Source organism: Chelon labrosus (assembly GCF_963514085.1).
Source record: "Chelon labrosus genome assembly, chromosome: 14".
Classification (NCBI taxonomy): Eukaryota; Metazoa; Chordata; class Actinopteri; order Mugiliformes; family Mugilidae; genus Chelon; species Chelon labrosus.
In genome coordinates, this window is record NC_140347.1 from 16,103,451 (window position 1) to 16,121,319 (window position 17,869).

The following is a 17,869-nucleotide window of genomic DNA, read 5'->3' on the forward strand; positions in this document are numbered from 1 at the left end:
TGTGATTTCTGTGGGTTTTATTTTATTTTTTTTTTTGCCTGTGTGTTCAAAGAGACCAGTTTAGGAAGTGAGATTCTGATGTAAATGATCTGCGTTAAATAATCTTTTAAATTATTTTAGGTGTCCGTTGTAGTTTGTCTTTTTAGCAAGGCACACCTTGTACAAAAATGTCGTAGCTGTCCATCGTTAGTTTTCTCAAGTGCTTTTTAATGTTTGCAAGTCTGATCTATGTCTTGCTGTCGGCTGTTTTTAGCTCCCTAATCCCACCTTTGCCTTTTTCTTCTTCTTCTTTTTTTTTTATCATACTTCTCACTCTCTCTCTCTCTCTCTCTCTCACTCTCTCTCTCTCTATATATATATATATACATGAGGGCTGTGAAGTCGTGGCCGTAAAAGTTTTCGTATCCACAGCTGCTTTCATCCTGGAGGGGAAAAAAGGGACTCTGTAAAGGAAAGCTGAGCTAGAAAATTTGATTTTAATATATGGTATAATAGAAAATTTACCAATTTCCGCGACGTAACCAGACCATACTCCAAGCATAAAGTATAAACAGAGTGTTCCAAGTTTTAACTCCTTGTTTGTATCTTTATGATCTTTGTCCGTATTGCAGCGTAAAAGAGTTGTAACATTACTTTTGGGAAGCTAAAGGCCGCGTTCCTCTTCGCAACCTTAGCTGTGTAACTGTATAACTGCTAGCACTCAAATCTGCTAAATCGTCTTTGGGTCCTGCCTGGTTTGATTGCTCCTCGCTTCTCCCCAGTTCCTCCCTCTCCAAGAAAACAGCTGAACGCCAAACCCGAGGCTTCTCGATGGTTGCCCTAAAACCCAGTGGCTGCCTCCGTCTTTTATAAACAGTCTATGATACAGAGTCAGCTTTGCTTCAAAAATTGTCCCAGTGGATAACATCAACAAAAATATCTGTGGCCATAAATTGTTGACAGGACGCCTCACTATAAAATTTAGTTTTCTTATTGTGCTTATTGTAAAAGCTGTTTAGGTTCAGGAAAACAGACACTAGTACACATGTGCAGTGACCTTAACAGCATTAAGTGCTGTGTGAAAAACTTTCTCTGGAATAAATGAGCATCATCTGGTGTCTCATTGTACATCTGTGACTATAACATAACGTAGAGGAGTCTTGAATTAATCAAGGACCCCTAATTAAAGGGGAACTACTGTTTTTTACAACCTGGACCTTATTTCTGGCATAAAATACAATCTTTTACTCACCCATATAACTTTGTTGGTAATTGGAGTCGTTCATCAGATATTTACATCCGCATATATTCATATAGTGGGAGTGATTGGGGCACCGAAACGCAGGCTCTAAATAACGCATTGTCTGCTGCCAAAGTTCATTTCATCAATATTTTGTTATGATACGCTAGTGCTATTCCCCGTTGAGTCCAGAGTTACCTGTTATCATCATCCGGAGTCTGTAGATTGACCTAATAACCTCTGACGGAGAATAGCACTAGCGTATCATAACAAAATATTGGTGAAATGAATGAGTTTCGCGGCAGATAATTAGTTTCGGTGCCCCATTCACTCTCACTATATGGATATACGCCGATCTAAATATCTGACGAACGACTCCAAATGACACCAAAGTTATATTGGTGAGTAAAAGATTGTATTTTATGCCAGAAATAAGGTCCAGTTTGTAAATACCGTTGTGGTTAAATGCAGTTATAAATAGCATATTTGTATGCGTAAACCATAGTCACATTTAGAGTTAACCGATACAAAACCAACCAGAGAGTTTTTTTAAGAAGATGACGTAATCTTGATGTGTTTTTATTTGTTGTCACCTCAAGGTTAATGCACAGTAGAGCAGCCATTTGAAATGGAGACATGCCGTACATAAATCCATCGAATTTTTATAGGCTTAGACAAAAAAAAAATTTAACTTTAACAAGCCAGACTGAGGAGCTGAAGACAAAACCATTTAAGTTAATACATTTTTCAAAGCTGCATGAGTTAGGAAGGATTTTTTCCTGCAAGTGTTTGGCATTTTTTAGAGAGTTGAGTTGTTAATGTGCCACCTGAAAGCCCTATTTCTTTTACGCTCTCTCTGTTTCTTCCTGTCTCAGATCTCTCCTTGCTGCTTCTCTCCCTACTCTTGCTAGGGTTGCTTGTCGTAGTGGATGCCTGTCTGTCTGTCTGTTTGTCCTTTCGTCTGTCTGTCTTGTCTGTCTTGTCTTGTCTTGTCTGTGGTGTCGTGGTTGCCGGGACAGATGCACTGATGCCTGTGATTCGATGCTTTATCTCCACTAGCTCCAGTGTAGGTTGGAGGGGCTTAAAGATGATCGCAGGAGGACCTTCAGCTCTCGAGTAACTATCCCGCCCCCCCCCTCCCCTTTCCCTTTTTACCCTTCCCTCACCCTCCTCCGAGGAGCGCGCAAAACAAATGCCCCGCTCTGTGTCCTCCCCCTTCCTCCTCGCTTGCCCAGCTATCTCTCTATCTCTTCCTCTGTTGTCTCCTGTTCTCAGCCTGTCTGTCTGTCTGTCTCTCGTCACTCTTTGTCTCTGTTAGGATTCTCCCACTCTCACTTCTCTGTCTCCTGTCGTTCGCTTTTCTCTGTCCGTCTCTCTTCCTCCATCTGCCTGTCTATCTCTGTTCCTGTCTCTCCGGTTAACATGCTCTGCTTTCAGTAGCTGTGTCTGGTGTGCTGGATGTCTGTTTAGTAGATGCCATCAGGCCGCTCCAGTGGTCTTTATTGTTTTTTTTCTTGTTTTCTTCCTGTTTTCTCTCTTTTCTGCTGTGTCTCGGCTCTGTAGTTTAGTGAAGTCTGTCTAGTCCGTGCTTCCTGTTTTTGTTTGTTTGTTTCTTTCTTTCTTTCCGGGCTGTGGGAACACGTCATGCTGATCCACATCCTTTCCACCTCCTGTCTATCTGTCTTTTTTCTGTCACTCTGCCTCTCCATCCCCTCCTCTTCCACCATCCCAACCCACCCACACCGGCTCAGCCCCACCTCCCATCTCCCACCCTCTCACCTTGGCTGTTTAGTGCCCAGTGGTGTCGCAGTACTAGCCTAGGCAGCGAGGGAGGGGAGGAGAGAGAAAGGGGTGGGGGTGGGTGAGTAGAGAGACCTTCACCTTCACCATGGGTGCTTTGGTTCTCCATGCACCACACGGTCCCCACACCCAAGTTAACCACAGATAGCACGGGTTACAGATAGTAGGAGCAAGTGGAAGACATGCTAGAGTACACAGATGTTAGAAACTAGGCTCAGTTATATGACACATGTGAATTATAAGATAGCAAGCAGGCAAGAGAACAAATGGAGAGCTAAATCCTGCAGAAATTTGGCAAATTTATTCAAATTTACTTTCAGTGCGCTCAGTTTATCCAACTGGGCCTATATTTGAGGTTTAAAGAGTGATGATGCTCTAATTCTGTGCCAAACCTGTAGCCTATTAAACTGCATCCTCTGATTCTCCTTCCCTTATTAATCATTCCCTAAGGCTGAGCTTCCCAAAAGCACACTGTACTAACGCAACATCTTCCCCCCACGAGGAGTGCTTTAAAGCGCGGTGCAGCATCAGTGCTTCGCTCGTTTTTACATAAACGCTGCGATGACGGCGTGATGAGGCAGGATGCTGCACCGGGAGTGGGTTTCATGCATTCATTTTGCGCAAGATCTGATCAGTTTTGCAGCGTAAAACAAAATGAAGGCGCTCTTCTTGAAAGTTAAAAACTGAGGCCAGAGCTGTAACGTATAGATGCTTGGAAAGTTTTGAGCATCGGGGGGAAAATTGAGATAAATAAAAATAAAAATTCCTTAAATTTTAACTGTGTTGGCGGTGAATACTACTGTCTTACATAAGTTTGCACAAAAGAATAAAGGAGGTGATCACCGGAAATGAGCGTAAATGAGAAAATATTAAATCTTATGGAAGACTTCCATCGGTTTCTAGGTGTTTTTTGATCGTTTTATACGTTGATTAAAGAACCGACAGCGCAGCAACGGCAGGAAACTTGAACAGAAGTGAAACAGGCATGCTGCCTTTTATAACCAGCATCCCAAACCCCTAAAGGCCGCCACTGCGCCCAGATTTCTATTAAACTAACACAGCTGCATTTAACCGGAGTTATCACTTACCCCGCTCTGGCAAGAGGTTTGTGGGAAATGCAGTCATTAAGATAAACGATTCCACAAGATTACTATTAACCATCCACACCTTGGTTTCTTTCATTTCCCTATTAGACTTCATCGCGTGTATTAACTTTGGCTCGCTTCCATCCAAGGCTCTGAGTAAACCGCGGCTGTAGAGCAGCGTGCACAAAGGCTCCCCTCGGTGGAATGCGGCCCCCATTAACACACCTGGTCCGCTTTAAAATGGTCTATTATAGTAGAGGAATAATTCAAAAGATGCATCTCTTTTAATTTTCTCTTTCATCCTTTTACCACCGACGCCACGGGCCGTTAGTTGAAGTTGTCTTTGGGAAGCTCGGCCCCGTGTTAACCCACTCTGCTCTCCTCCCCACCTTGCCGTAGCTACCAACGCAGCATCAGCGATTTCCAGAGAAATCCTAACCATCCCGCGCCACATCTGAACAGCCACTATTGATACTCGGCACTACATCTCCACTACATTTGATGTCACACCGTAGCACAGTTAAATACATCTGTTATGACCCTGTGATACGATATTGTCACTCTGTATGTTGTTGCCTTTGTCCGTATATATATATATAATCCTTTTTAAGTGCTTTTAATCTGTTAATAGCGTGACATGTCAGTGCATATATCAGTGTGACTGTCACCTGTGATGTGATGGTGTACAGTAAGCGATGATAATGGTAATGCAGGGGATGTAGCCATCTCCCGGCAGCAGGACAAAGTGCACAGTGTAGTGTGACACAGCTCTTGCTTCTGACTGTCGTATAAACAGCTTGCCATCTCCAGCATGTGAAAAGAGCAGCCTAGTTTATCTCAAATTGCCACTACCTCTGCTCTCTCTTTCCTTTTGCCCTTTGTCTTTCTCTCCCAATCACTCTCTCCATCTCTAGGTGCAGTCACGATGCAGCAGCAAAGAAAATATCCTAAGATCAAGTGAGTACGAACATTACTTTTGCATCTGCATGTCGCCGTTTGAGCTCTGGGAAAGCGTAAATAGATTTTAAATGTGATGTGACAATGCGAGCACGCATGTTTGCCCGTGTGTGGCTGCCGTGTTGTGTTCGCATGCCTCTGCGCGCATGTGATGTTTTGCCAGAGGTTGTTAAGCCTCGTGTTAAAGCATCAGAATATGCTGTGGAGGAAGCGTAAGTGTATGTTTAAAAGGAGAGAAATTGGGTCAAGGGAAATCAAAGCGCAGCGCCCATTCTTCGCTGTGAGGCAGAGCGAAGAGAGAGGCAAGAGGGAGATAAAGAGAGGAGGAAAGAGAGAGCAGATTACACATTAGTTACACCTTGCTTTGTTCCTTTTACCTTTGGAATTATTAGAGAGGTATTATTAGACCAACGCGGCCGCTATCGAGCACCTCTATCATCCAGATGCGTTCCACAGCTTCCGCAAACAAACACTTTCTTGCCAATCCCTCTTCACGGCATTCAAATAGTGTTATTGCGCGTATACACGAAAAAATTAAAAAAAATAAATCACGTTAATCCAGTTGTCTGATATTAGTGTGAAGACATGTGTTCATTTATATAACTGTATGTTATGCGTTTGTTCATTTCACACGAATTCGGACCTTTACTGCTGCCGCTGCTGCAAAGCCAGCGTGCGCAGATTAATTCCTCAGTAGATTTTCTAAAAGTTTTCGGGTGCCTGTTGGGCCAAAAGAAAATTCTTAAAATGCAGTTTTTGTCTCCAGAGATAGTTGAGTGGTTCATGTGTTCCCTGCCTTTGGAGCCGCACAGACGCCTGCAGTCCTGGGATTGAATCCCAGCAGAGTTCCTCGCCCTCCTCTTCTTTCGGTCTACTTCTCAGATTTAAACGTGTCTAAAAAAAGAATTAAAATGTTAAAAAAATAAAAATAAAAATGCATGGACTGTACCATCTCCCAGGGAAAAACAGTGGTTTGTAAATTTGAATTGGCACGTTTTAGCTTTGTATAAGTTAAGACTTAGTCTTCCCTTTATGATACTTTGTGCACTTGTTAATCCTATCCGTATTATTTGAGGGTCTAGAATCCATGAACAAAATCTACCAATGAAGACTCTAGTGTCCAGAGCATGAGCATTAGTTTTTGCTAAATATACCATTCTGCTGTGTCTATTTTTAGAATATAATCTGATTTTGAGGCATCTGTTTGTATTGTCTTCTCAGGTCACAGTGCAGTGGACATCACCAAGGTGGCCCGGAGGCACCGCATGTCCCCTTTCCCCCTCACCTCCATGGACAAGGCCTTCATCACTGTGCTGGAGATGACCGCCGTCCTGGGCACTGAGATCATCAACTACAGAGGTGAGGAGGGTGAGGAGGACACACATTTGCTTCCCTTTAAACTCCCCGCATATCTAACCAAACTTCCTTCACATGCACCCACCTCCGCATCCCCACTTTGTCAGCTTTGCCCCTTGACATCTTCAATTTGCCTCAACCGTTACATCTGCTGACATCAGCTCCTGAGGATACTGGGATGTTGAGGCGTTGCGCCTTTCAGATCGATGCGGTAGCGTGCGCCTGCTGAGTTCACATGACAGCGTTTAAACTCTGTCTCTGCACAACTGGACACCTCACTGACTCAGCAGTCTCTGTCTGCAGGCCACGATGTCAGTCACACAGACTCAGATTCTCTTGGAGCACACATACGAACCAAGCTTTCCTAATGATCTTCTTAGTATATGCATGCATGCGGCTCACAGTGTACAAAGCTTCCTGCCTTTAAAGATCTCTTGGCAACAACATGTTTCTGCTTTTCGGAAACTCTTGTCGACATTCGCCTTTAAAATGTACACCTGAAATCAATATATTATTGTGTTTTGATCTTGAGGAACATTTAGTGGAGCAGAGTGGGATACTTGCCTCCTTCGGCCCTCTGCCCACACATGTGACTGTAGCTTTATTCCTTAGCTCTGAGGCCGCTGCAGCGTTTCCTTGACAGAGCACAAACGCAACTAAGCTGAAATGTATTTTCAGAATTTCTACACAAGCAAAAATTATCATCACGGCTGTCTGTGAAAATTCTTAGTCATCCAGGTCATGGTATATCCCAAACAAAACTAAAACAAAGGCAACTCTTCCTCAGTTCAGATCTGAAAAAGCCACTTGGATGAGTGGGGACAACTTGCATGACTAGTCAGGTTTTGAGTTTTTATTTGATGTATGTTAATAGAACTGCTAGCACACGCCTCAACACCCTTGTAAGTGTTTTAGAAGTAGAGTTAGACTAATGTTTTCCTAAACGACATTTATATTTGACATCAAACAGTGCCGTTGAGACAAAGACAGAAACTAGAATTTGGATAGCTGTGTAAAATGTATATATTTTCACACATTGTTTGCCTAAAAATGACATAAAATAAAAGCAAAAGCCAGCCAGTATCATTTTAATAATTGTTAGCTTAATTCTGCTGCCACCTAGCGGGAAAAAAAAAAACATATGTAATGCATTTGCAGTAATTCTTTTATTTTCAGTCCTATTAATGCCACATTTTAACAAACACACGTTAGTTTATGTTTTATATTTTTTTTACATATTCTTATGTAGACACCTGTGATTTAATATGTTAATTGCTGTAGTATTTTGTATTGAATGACACGCGGAGATAAAAACATAGTTTAGTACCAGAGGGTCTTGTCATCCTTCTGGCAGAGTGGCTTAAGTGCCAGCGGAGGGTGACACCGAATTTCTCTGAGGGCCAGAGGGGAAAACACACATTCTTCAATTCATCTCTGAAAACAGTGCAGTGTAGCAAGGACTTGGGGCGGGGGGGGGGGCAACGATGGCCTGCAGCGCACATGCCTTGTAGATCAATGATGGGAGAGGGAGCACTTTCTTTTTCCAGGTGCAAAGTGATGTTTCATGTTCTCGGAGCGGGAGCTGAGTTGCAGGATTTGCGAGGGCTCAGCTGGGAGGAGGAGGAGGAGGAGGACAGTGGGGTGAGGAAGAGAGGAAGAGGGGAATTGAGAGATGAAATATTTAGACAGACAGCAGCTGGAGCCGCTCCCCTGCATATATGTGAGTGTGTGTGTTCGCGGTGCATACTGTCACCGTTTGTTGATGGGTGTGTATGCTACATTAATGCACATGGTGTGCGTGTAACTGTTTTAATGGCCATATTTCCTGACCATTAAAATTTTTATTAATTGTCATATTTTTGGACTTTTTGTGGTTAAATAAATTATATATATTGTAATTTCTTTTAGTACAAAAATGTGAAATTCAATTCTTAAAATTTAAGCAATAGTTTGCTGTGCTTTAATCCACTCTCCTAGATGTATGTTAAATGTGAGGCTACAACCATTAGCAGCTTGGCTTAGCTTAGCATAAAGATTTGACACTAAAGAAAACTATTTAGAACGTCTTAACCGTTAGCTTTAGCAGAAATGCGAGATGTTTTTGCTCCTTTTCCCCTAATTTCCATGTTTTTTTATGCTAAGCTAAGCTTGCTATCTGCAGGGTAAAGCTTCATATCCACTGTACTGCACAAAGAATGATAGGAATCTTCTAATCCAGTTGTGAGTGTGAAAGTGTGTCCATTTTCCAGAATATCAAACTTTTCCTTTAATTCCCATCGATATGTTTACCAGATTGTGTAGTAGCGTTGTTCGGCTTGGTTTGCTTTAATCATTAAACCCTTTTAAAACCTGGACGTGGTAAAAGAGATGTTTTGAAAAGCGCCTTATCAAAACTCGAGCTATTGTGCCGCGACAGCCTCTGTTCTATTAATACTCACAACTCGGCTTCAGCGCGTGGTTTTAACAAGCTGTTTAAACGGCAGCTAGGAAGGAGATGCAGTTGTGAATAACTGGAATGAAACACTGCCACTGACTTTAAAAAAAAAAGAACACAAGAAGATGTAAGGATTGGGCTGAAGCACATGCTTCTACATTTGAGATGCATTATTTACAGAAGCTCGTTATTGCTGTCATCTAGTGAGCCTTTCTGCACGTGTGTGGGCTTCCGTGTGTGCGTGCATCATTTCTTTCCCCCCCTTCAACTCATTGATATCAAAGCTTAGATCTTCATATTAACACCCACATGATCATGGCATAAAGGCTCAGAGAAATGCTATATATAGCCACACAGCAGCTTAAGGTATTTTAGTGCCAAGATTTCTTTTTTCCTCCGCCCACTCTCCTTCTGACTTTTTCTATCTTTCTTTCCTTCCTTCCCTCACTCTCTCTGAGACATTGTCTCGACGAAAAACTCTCTGTTCTTCCTCCACAAAGGCTCTTTAAGTTGTCTGGCTGCTGGACGTGGGTTAAGATATTCAGAAGGGGACACTTTCGCAAGCCTCCGATTTCTGCATGCGAATCCGTAATCTGAAATAGAATGGGAGAGAGTGCGTCCATGTGTGCCGGTCAGGTGGTGAGTCATGCCGAGAGATCCTGACGCGTGGTGTCACACTCTGTCTCGCTTTAAAGCGCGCACACTCACATGCGCACACGCACACACACACACACCTCCGGCGCACACGTCTCCCTGCATCTTCATCCGAATCCGATCCACTGCCTCACCCTCTCTGCCTCTGTCTCTCTTTCTCTCTCCAGCAGTCGCTCTCTCCCTCCGCCACCCTTCACCCAGCTTCTCCTCCTCCTCCCCCTCCTCCTCTCCTCATGCCCATGTTCTTCCTCTTCTCCCACAGATGGGATGGGTCGAGTCCTGGCTCAGGACGTTTATGCCAAAGACAACCTGCCACCCTTCCCTGCTTCTGTCAAGGATGGTTATGCTGTGAGGGGTAGGTACAACAGATCATGACGGGCGATGTGCACTGTGCTCCTCTCGTCTCGTTCTCCTCTGTCCAGCCCAAATCTGTCCTCAGAGACGCCTTTTCTGAAATAGTATAGATTTTTAGGGTTCATGTTGAAGATGAAAACTAATATTTGGGTTCTGGAAGACGAGGGAAATAGTGTCAAGATGCTTGAGGGCTGGAACAGGTCAACATCCAGATAGAGAATAGATAGAATAGCGAATTAGCAAAGCTTCAAACACAAATCTGATGTGATGGATTCATGAGTAGCTGCTGTGCGCTTCTGCTTCTTCAACCTCAAACAGGTGTACATGTAACTCTACGCCTTGTCCGCAGAGACCCTGCTGTTTTCTTAGGATGTAGCTGCAGAGCATTGGTGCAGCTCAGGGACTAACCGGGCCACTGTGTCTTTCTTATTACTCAAATGACCTGACCGTCCCAGTTAGTGAAGAGCAGGACATCGGAGTTGAGGGTTCTTTTGCTTGTGCGAACCGGAAGACGATTGAGGCTTTGCGTCCTTCGCTGCCGAGGGTTTTATCCTTATTCCTTAGAGATGGGTTTCAAGGAGTTTTTATTTTTATGGGGCTGTGGTTTTTCCAGGTGAGATTTGGGTGTCGTTGGCTGAGTCGGACAGTCAGTAATTCAATGTCTAGGGGAGCACTGAGGGGGCCCTGTTAACCTGGAGAGCAGGGTGACAGCTGGCTTCCTCCAGGCTGCTCAAAAACTCTTGTTTGTAACATCTGCTCTTACGGACAGAGATGGACGAGCAGAGCACCGCTGGTCTCTTTGGATTTTAAGCACCTGTCCTTAGGGTTATCAGTTGTAGCATACATGTGCAGGTTTTAGAGATTTTTGTGCCTAGACTGTGGAAGTAGACAAAAAGCTAGTGTTCGGCGGCAGCTCTGCTGGAATTCACAAAGGCCCCAAGAAGCTTAATGAATTATCCTTAGTTAAGGAGCTACATGTGTTGAGTTTGTGCAGATGCCCGGTGATAACTAAAGGTTGCATTGATCACAAGTTCTTGTTCTTATTATCAGCAAGAGAGGAGGCTGCAGCCTTTATGTGATGTGAGTGCAGTGTAGTCGGTCTTAATAAGAAGACGTCGTGAACCAGGAATGAACCAGGAAGTGCGTGATCATTTTAGTGCCGAGTGTATCTGTGGACTTCCATAGCGCAGGAGTTTGATGTCCTCAGTGGGATTTTCAAGGGTTCAAAAAACAAAGAGACTAAATAACCAGTTAAATCCATCAGTTAAAGGATTTTTTAAAGTTTGAAGGGCATTTGTGTATTATGAGGTGAGCTTTGTTCCCTGTGTTTCGTCTAAAAAACAAAAAAGGGTTGGTACGGGTGAGATTTAGGGCGTAATTTGACAAGTGACTGAAGCTGTAGAATCTGCAGCACTGAAAATACAGTGTGTGTCTGTTTTTGAGATGTTTCATAAAAGCTACAAACTCCCTTCTTGCCTTTGTGCCTCCTCTGAATATGAAATGACTCTTACACATCTTGTGTAATGCTTTTAAATCCTTCTTTTCACCCCAGCGGCTGACGGCCCGGGCGACCGCTTCATCATTGGGGAGTCCCAAGCCGGAGAGCAGGTACGTTCCCACGTTAACACACATGCCTCTTCTCTCTCTCTCTCTCTCTCTCTCTCTCTCTCTTTCACACACACGTATACACAATAACTCTGACACACGAATATGAAAAAAAAATGCTTGGATTTGGTCCTTCACCTCGTGCCATGAGCAGCTGTACATCAGCGTGTTCCCTCGGCAGGTGATGAAGAGCCCTTTGCACCAAAAACAGGGCTAGAAAGTCAAAGTGCTGCCAAACTATTAACACGTTAGATCCCTGAGACAAGAGATTTATGGGCTGCCTCAGTGTCCGATCACATACAGGTCCTTATATCCTTTGCAAGGTCTGCATTGGGTTTGTTTAATCATTTGGCTCAAAGTTTTATGAGATGTTTTTTGAGAAGTATTCGGATCTAAATTTCTTCAGCTGTGTCATTTCAAAACTCCCAACACGTTTCACTGTTTTCATCTCACGGTTTCTCCTTTCTGCAGCCCACCCACACGGTGATGCCCGGACAGGTGATGAGGGTGACAACGGGTGCCCCCATACCCTGCGGGGCAGACGCTGTAGTCCAGGTGGAAGATACCGAGCTCCTTCGCGAGTCTGAAGACGTAAGTGGGGATTTTTCTCCAAAACAAACAGCCGCCACCGTAAGGATTCCTCGCTAAGAAAATGAACGCAATGCAAAATACGTTTTACACTGATGGAGTATCTGTTCACTGAGATGGTTCTGAGAGCTGGTTTTGTCTTTCAGGGCACAGAGGAGCTAGAGGTACGAATCCTGGTACAAGCTCGCCCGGGGCAGGACATCAGGTTAGTCACCTTCTATTTTATTTGCCTAATCACTCTTTATGGAATACTAAAAGACAGTATTTTGGGTTTTAAGAGGCATGCAATTCAAGTTACTCTTCTTAAAATTAAACTTAAAATATTTATTATTCTAGTTATTCTAGTTTTAAATCCATCTCTCCATAGGCCCATCGGTCATGACATCAAGCGTGGGGAGTGTGTCCTGGCAAAGGGCACCCATATGGGCCCATCTGAAATTGGTCTCCTGGCCACTGTCGGGGTCACAGAGGTGGAGGTCCAGAAGTTCCCCGTGGTGGCCGTCATGTCCACAGGAAACGAGGTAAGAGATAAGAAAATTATTACTTTGGTTTGGCATGCCTAGTTTTCCTGACGACACACCTCGTTCATATTTATGCACTATCTACGTTGTCTGCTTTGGCTGCAGGCAGACGCCAGAAGCACGTTCAGCTGTGAATGTGAATTCAGCTGTTTCGTGCTGATCTTTCAGTTGTGGAGAATGTGTTGGTGGTTTCTCTTAAACAGTGCAGTCACATCTGCACGTTTTCTGTGTGACTGATATGCAGTTTAAACAGTTACGCGGGGTGTGTAACCTTCATGGAGGTCCTCAGCAGATTCTCGCCGTGCATAACAACTTGCTTTCAAGGCTGTGCCGATATTTTTAAATATCTGCAATTTCTTCATCTTCATCATCTAGTTCTTCTTCTCTTTCTTTGGCTGCCTTAAAAGATGGCTGCCAGTTTCATCACCAGTTCTTCTGACGTTCTATTTCTTCTGACAGCTGCTGAACCCAGAGGACGACCTCCATCCTGGGAAGATCAGGGACAGCAATCGCTCCACATTGCTGGCCACTATTCAGGAACACGGCTACCCCACTATCAATCTGGGCATCGTGGGAGACAAGTACGCCTTCAGACCTAGCCCCCTTTTAGCCACTCATGCTTTGCATCATCTTACTACACTTACATCTTTTCAAAGCTGACGCTCTGTTTTCCTTTTTGCCTCCGTTATTTCTGCTGCTTAACAACTGTGTGCCCTGCAGCCCCGATGACCTTCTCAACGCTCTGAATGAAGGCATCAGCCGTGCTGATGTCATCATCACCTCAGGAGGAGTGTCCATGGGAGAGAAGGTACAGTGGCAGCAAACGATCCGGTCACAGAGTTTTACTGACACCTTGTGGCAGATCAGAGAACGACAGGGTTTATTTAACAGGAAACACTGATTCTGATTCTTTATCCAACTATCTTTAATAGGAGTCAGATGTTATTTACATTATATCCTCATGTCTGTAATTATTTTTCTCTCCAATGTTATTTCAGGACTACCTAAAGCAGGTGCTGGATATTGATCTTCACGCTCAGATCCATTTTGGTCGTGTTTTTATGAAACCAGGGTAAGAACAGCAAGTTATCAAATGCTTACACACAAAACTGCACGTTGTGTTGAACATAATTTGTGTTAAATACAGTCATCTAAAAATGAGAGGCATTGGACAACATGTAAATTATACTACTGTCATAATAATGACCGTTATTCAACCAGGAACGTCTCGCTGAGTTTAAGAATCTTCTTGGCCATGACAGGTCGCTGCTCTAATTACAGACAAAACTACATTCAAACATATGATCAAGTTACAGAATCACAAATATTTCTCACAATCCATCAATGTCAGGGACCAAACATGAGCTATATGAAAGAGTCCTAACATCTGCAGCTGGATGTGCATGCCTCCGAGTCATGCTCTTAATTACACTACTAAAATACGATTACGCTTTATTTGACGTGTTGAATTGTGTGCTGCATATTCTGTTCTGTTTCTTCTTTTCCAGTCTCCCAACAACATTTGCCACCTTGGACATGGACGGTGCTCGCAAACTAATCTTTGCCCTCCCAGGTAGTGTGTGAAGTTGAGAGAAAGAGCGATTCACCCGACTGCTTGCGCAGAGATGTTGCTCACATATTCCTCCCTCTGCTTTTATCTCCCCACTCCCCCCCCCTCTCTGTCCGTCCGTCTGCCCTAGGAAACCCCGTGTCCGCTGTGGTCACCTGTAATCTTTTTGTCATCCCTGCCTTGAGGAAGATGCAGGGCATTTTGGACCCTAGACCCACCATCATCAAAGCGAGGGTAGGACGCAAAGGGGCAACCAGGGCTTCCCGACTTTCTGGCTGACCTGCGCAAAGCTCTCCACATTTTGAAGTATAAAAAGTGTTCATCTTGTTTTAAAGTCTCCTCTGAGGCTAAGAGTTAGATCGTCACACTCGCCGTTGCGACATAACAAGTTTTTAGCCTGGGAAGATTTGAGCGCAGATGCAACAAACCGAAAGAAATATATATATAAAACATGGGAATATCTACAATTATGTTTGCACTAAAGTTTCAGTATGAATCATTGCAGTCTATTGCATCTTAACTTGTGATTTTACACCATTTACATCATCCGCTTGATACATATTTATGACCACGATGTTTTTGGCAGAGGTACCAATCACGGCCCACACTGACCTGAAGGCCTGCTCCTCGGTCATGAATATTCATAACGGTAGAGAGGAGAAGCCATAATAACACCGTGCACGCTGAGCAGGCGCAGCTCATGTCCCCAACTAGCATCATCCAGTAAGGGATCTGGTCCCCTGCCATTATGGGTGCTATCCAGAGTGCAGCGCTACATCATTTGCTGTTATAAAGCAGTTAGAAATCTACTTGAATGCATTACTGCCACTTAGCGGTGGGACTGATGGCCTGAACGCACAGATGGAGCCAGATAATTTCCCTAAGCAGATGGCGTCAGACCCAGGTCAAATAGTATTCTGGAAAAACCTTTACCTGTGCCAGAAAACTTAGAAGAGCTTTCCACTGATTTCTTTTTGCCTGTTGCATATTAGAAAAAATATATATATGAGTTTTAAAATTGTATTTGGCAGAATTTGAGTGGCAAGATCGGCAAGTTTATTATATTCTGGTGATAGTCCAGATCTGGGATTTTTGCCATTTGTAGATTTTTATTTTATTTTTTTTAGCTGTAGCTGCATTAATGAGCCAGAGGAAATGTTTACAATCCAATGCTTGAGTTTTGGCAGAGACCCTGTACTCGAGGAAACGCGTTTCGTGTTTGGCCTTCACCAGAGTTTCCGCCAGTCAAACTTTGCAAAGGTGAACTGAACTCAACTAAAAATTATTTTGTTACTCTACCCTTTATGGAATACACCAGTATAGCACCTTAACTCATACTTCTTTCATATTTAATGATAGTCCAGGTTTGGGATGTGTTGAAATGTTTACTACCCAGCTCCCAAGTTGTGGCGGACTTGAAGAAACGTGAACATGCGACGTCACGGAGTCCAAAGCGCAACGTTGCCCCCGCTTCTCTTTTTGTTACTTTAGTCTCTAACGAAGGTGTGTGAACCGCGTTTCGTTTGCACCGTGAGATCCTGAAAACAATTTCGGAAATTATCCGAAAACCGAACCAGACGATTCCCTGCGCCGACAAAGACCGTGTGTTGACACCTATTGTGAGAACTTGTATGTTTTATCTCTTTAGTTGTCTTGTGACGTAAAGCTGGACCCCCGCCCTGAATACCACCGCTGCATTTTGACGTGGCATCACCAGGAGCCTCTGCCGTGGGCACAGAGCACAGGTACAAAAACGACTGCGGTCATCTTAAACGCATCGTTCCCTAACAGAAAAAACAGCAGACACGGATATTTACTGAGACGATTTTGATATAAAAGTCATTAAAACAAACAAAATAAGATAAATGAAGTGATATTTGTCTCACAATTCCTTTTTCATGCACCTCAAACTGTCTTCATCAGAGTTGAGACAATAATAAAGATATTACAATGTTACACCTGTAGGTGACTACACAAATCGACAATCTATACCTCAATCCCTACCAGAGTCAATGTGTTTGTGTTTACTTTTTGTGAATGTTTTAACATATTATTAAGGGATCAGCCTGAAACCCCAGACAGTTCCCTCATTCAGCTCTGATCTAAAGCATTTCCCTCCCTCCGTCTCGCCCCCCTCTCCCCTCCCCTCCCAGGGAACCAGGTGAGCAGCAGACTGATGAGCATGCGCAGCGCCAACGGGCTCCTGATGCTACCTCCGAAAACAGAGCAATACGTGGAGCTGCACAAGGGCGAGGTGGTCGACGTCATGGTCATCGGCCGGCTATGATGTCGTCACAGGGGGACGGAGAGACGGCGTCATATAGCGAGGGAATGGGTGGTTCACGGTGCATGTCCACATATCATTGACTATTCTGTAATATGCAACGGCACAGCTAGTTTTTATTGATTTGGATAACGTTGAGGTATAGTCAACATCTTGATCACAAACCTAGATACATATGAAAAAAAAAATTAATTTAAAAAGATTATAGTATTTCAAACAAAGAAAATATAACTTTTAATGAAAAAATCTAATTATAAAAAGAGATTTATTCTGTAATATATTATTATGATTATTCTTATTATTATTATCATTATTCTTCTTATTATCATTATTATATTAAGGCAACTTTGTTCCTTTCATTGCAATTGCTTTGTGTGTTCAATGCTAGACCTTATCTATAGCAGTAGCATTTTAATAGACAGCTGTAGGTGCCTGCCAGGACAAAAAAAGAAAATTATTATTTTCTCATCTTTAGTGGAAAAAAAAAAAAGAATCTGTTTTTTGAAAAATGAAGAAAACATTGAGGAAGACTCGAGATTTCCCACGGTGCTCAGCTAAGAGGAAGAGGGGAGGGCACATCGATGCCACTTCCTCTTTCGAGCGCCCATCAAGGTGACACTTCTGTTTTTCTCTCATTAGTATGCATCATAATGGCTTCACAAAGAGCTTTGCTTGTTGTTTATCTTGTGAGTCTTGTTTATGTGCGCAGTGCCAAATGCCTGGGCAGGGAAGAGGCGGTGTCGGGAGGGGGAGGTGGGGAAGGGGGACACGCACCCCAGTCGGCCCAGACCCTGAAGCTTCCTTATATTCACGGTGACCGGGCGTAATCTCAGCCCCGAACCCCACCTTGGGCGAGGCGAACCCGGGACAAATAATCTTTTATTTGATCAACTATTTAAGAGGAAAAAAAGAAATAATAATAATAAAGAAAGAAAAGAAACAGCTTCTTTGAGTGCTGACAGCCTTTTTAACCAACTTCACAAAAAAATGTACAGAAAAAAAAAATAAGAACCATATTGTACAGATATATGTGACCAGCACTCCTAAGGAAATTATTAAGCAATGAGGAGACATTGAACAACGCTGTACTATAACATTTTCTGTAATGATATGAAACTGATGAAAGAGACTAAGATAATAAAAATCCTTGATCATTATGTAAAAAAAAAAAAAAAAAGTTCTTGTTGGGTTTCCTTTTTTAATAAAATATATCTAATGAACAAGACAGTTATTTTCATTATTGGTGCTTAAAGTTTTGTAGGTGCTTTCAAATGAATGATGGTTTTATATGCAGTAACTATTACATTAAATACTAATAGAGACGCTTAAATATACAGCATTACACTTCTCGTTGTCTAAATGGAGATACTTTTACCACGCAAATTTATTTGGAGGCTACAATTTTGAGTTCTTGAGTCAAATTAAAACTACAATTTCTTGCT

The 17,869-nt window shown here is 43.1% G+C and overlaps 1 protein-coding gene across 1 annotated transcript in view; it reads left to right on the forward strand.

Annotated features, from left to right (window-relative positions):
- Positions 1-16,896, forward strand: part of gphnb (gephyrin b) — a gene marked incomplete at its 5' end in the record, with an annotated part of 91,958 nt that extends 75,062 nt beyond the window's left edge. Inside the window, 14 exon segments of the mRNA XM_084559773.1 lie at positions 5,019-5,061; positions 6,283-6,420; positions 9,768-9,860; positions 11,412-11,467; positions 11,936-12,055; positions 12,199-12,257; positions 12,420-12,573; positions 13,033-13,154; positions 13,294-13,381; positions 13,572-13,645; positions 14,082-14,146; positions 14,274-14,377; positions 15,792-15,888; positions 16,297-16,896. Coding sequence (XP_084415899.1) covers positions 5,019-5,061; positions 6,283-6,420; positions 9,768-9,860; positions 11,412-11,467; positions 11,936-12,055; positions 12,199-12,257; positions 12,420-12,573; positions 13,033-13,154; positions 13,294-13,381; positions 13,572-13,645; positions 14,082-14,146; positions 14,274-14,377; positions 15,792-15,888; positions 16,297-16,430 — 1,347 coding nt within the window. The 3' untranslated portion in view covers positions 16,431-16,896.
- Positions 16,897-17,869: the final 973 nt, after the last annotated feature.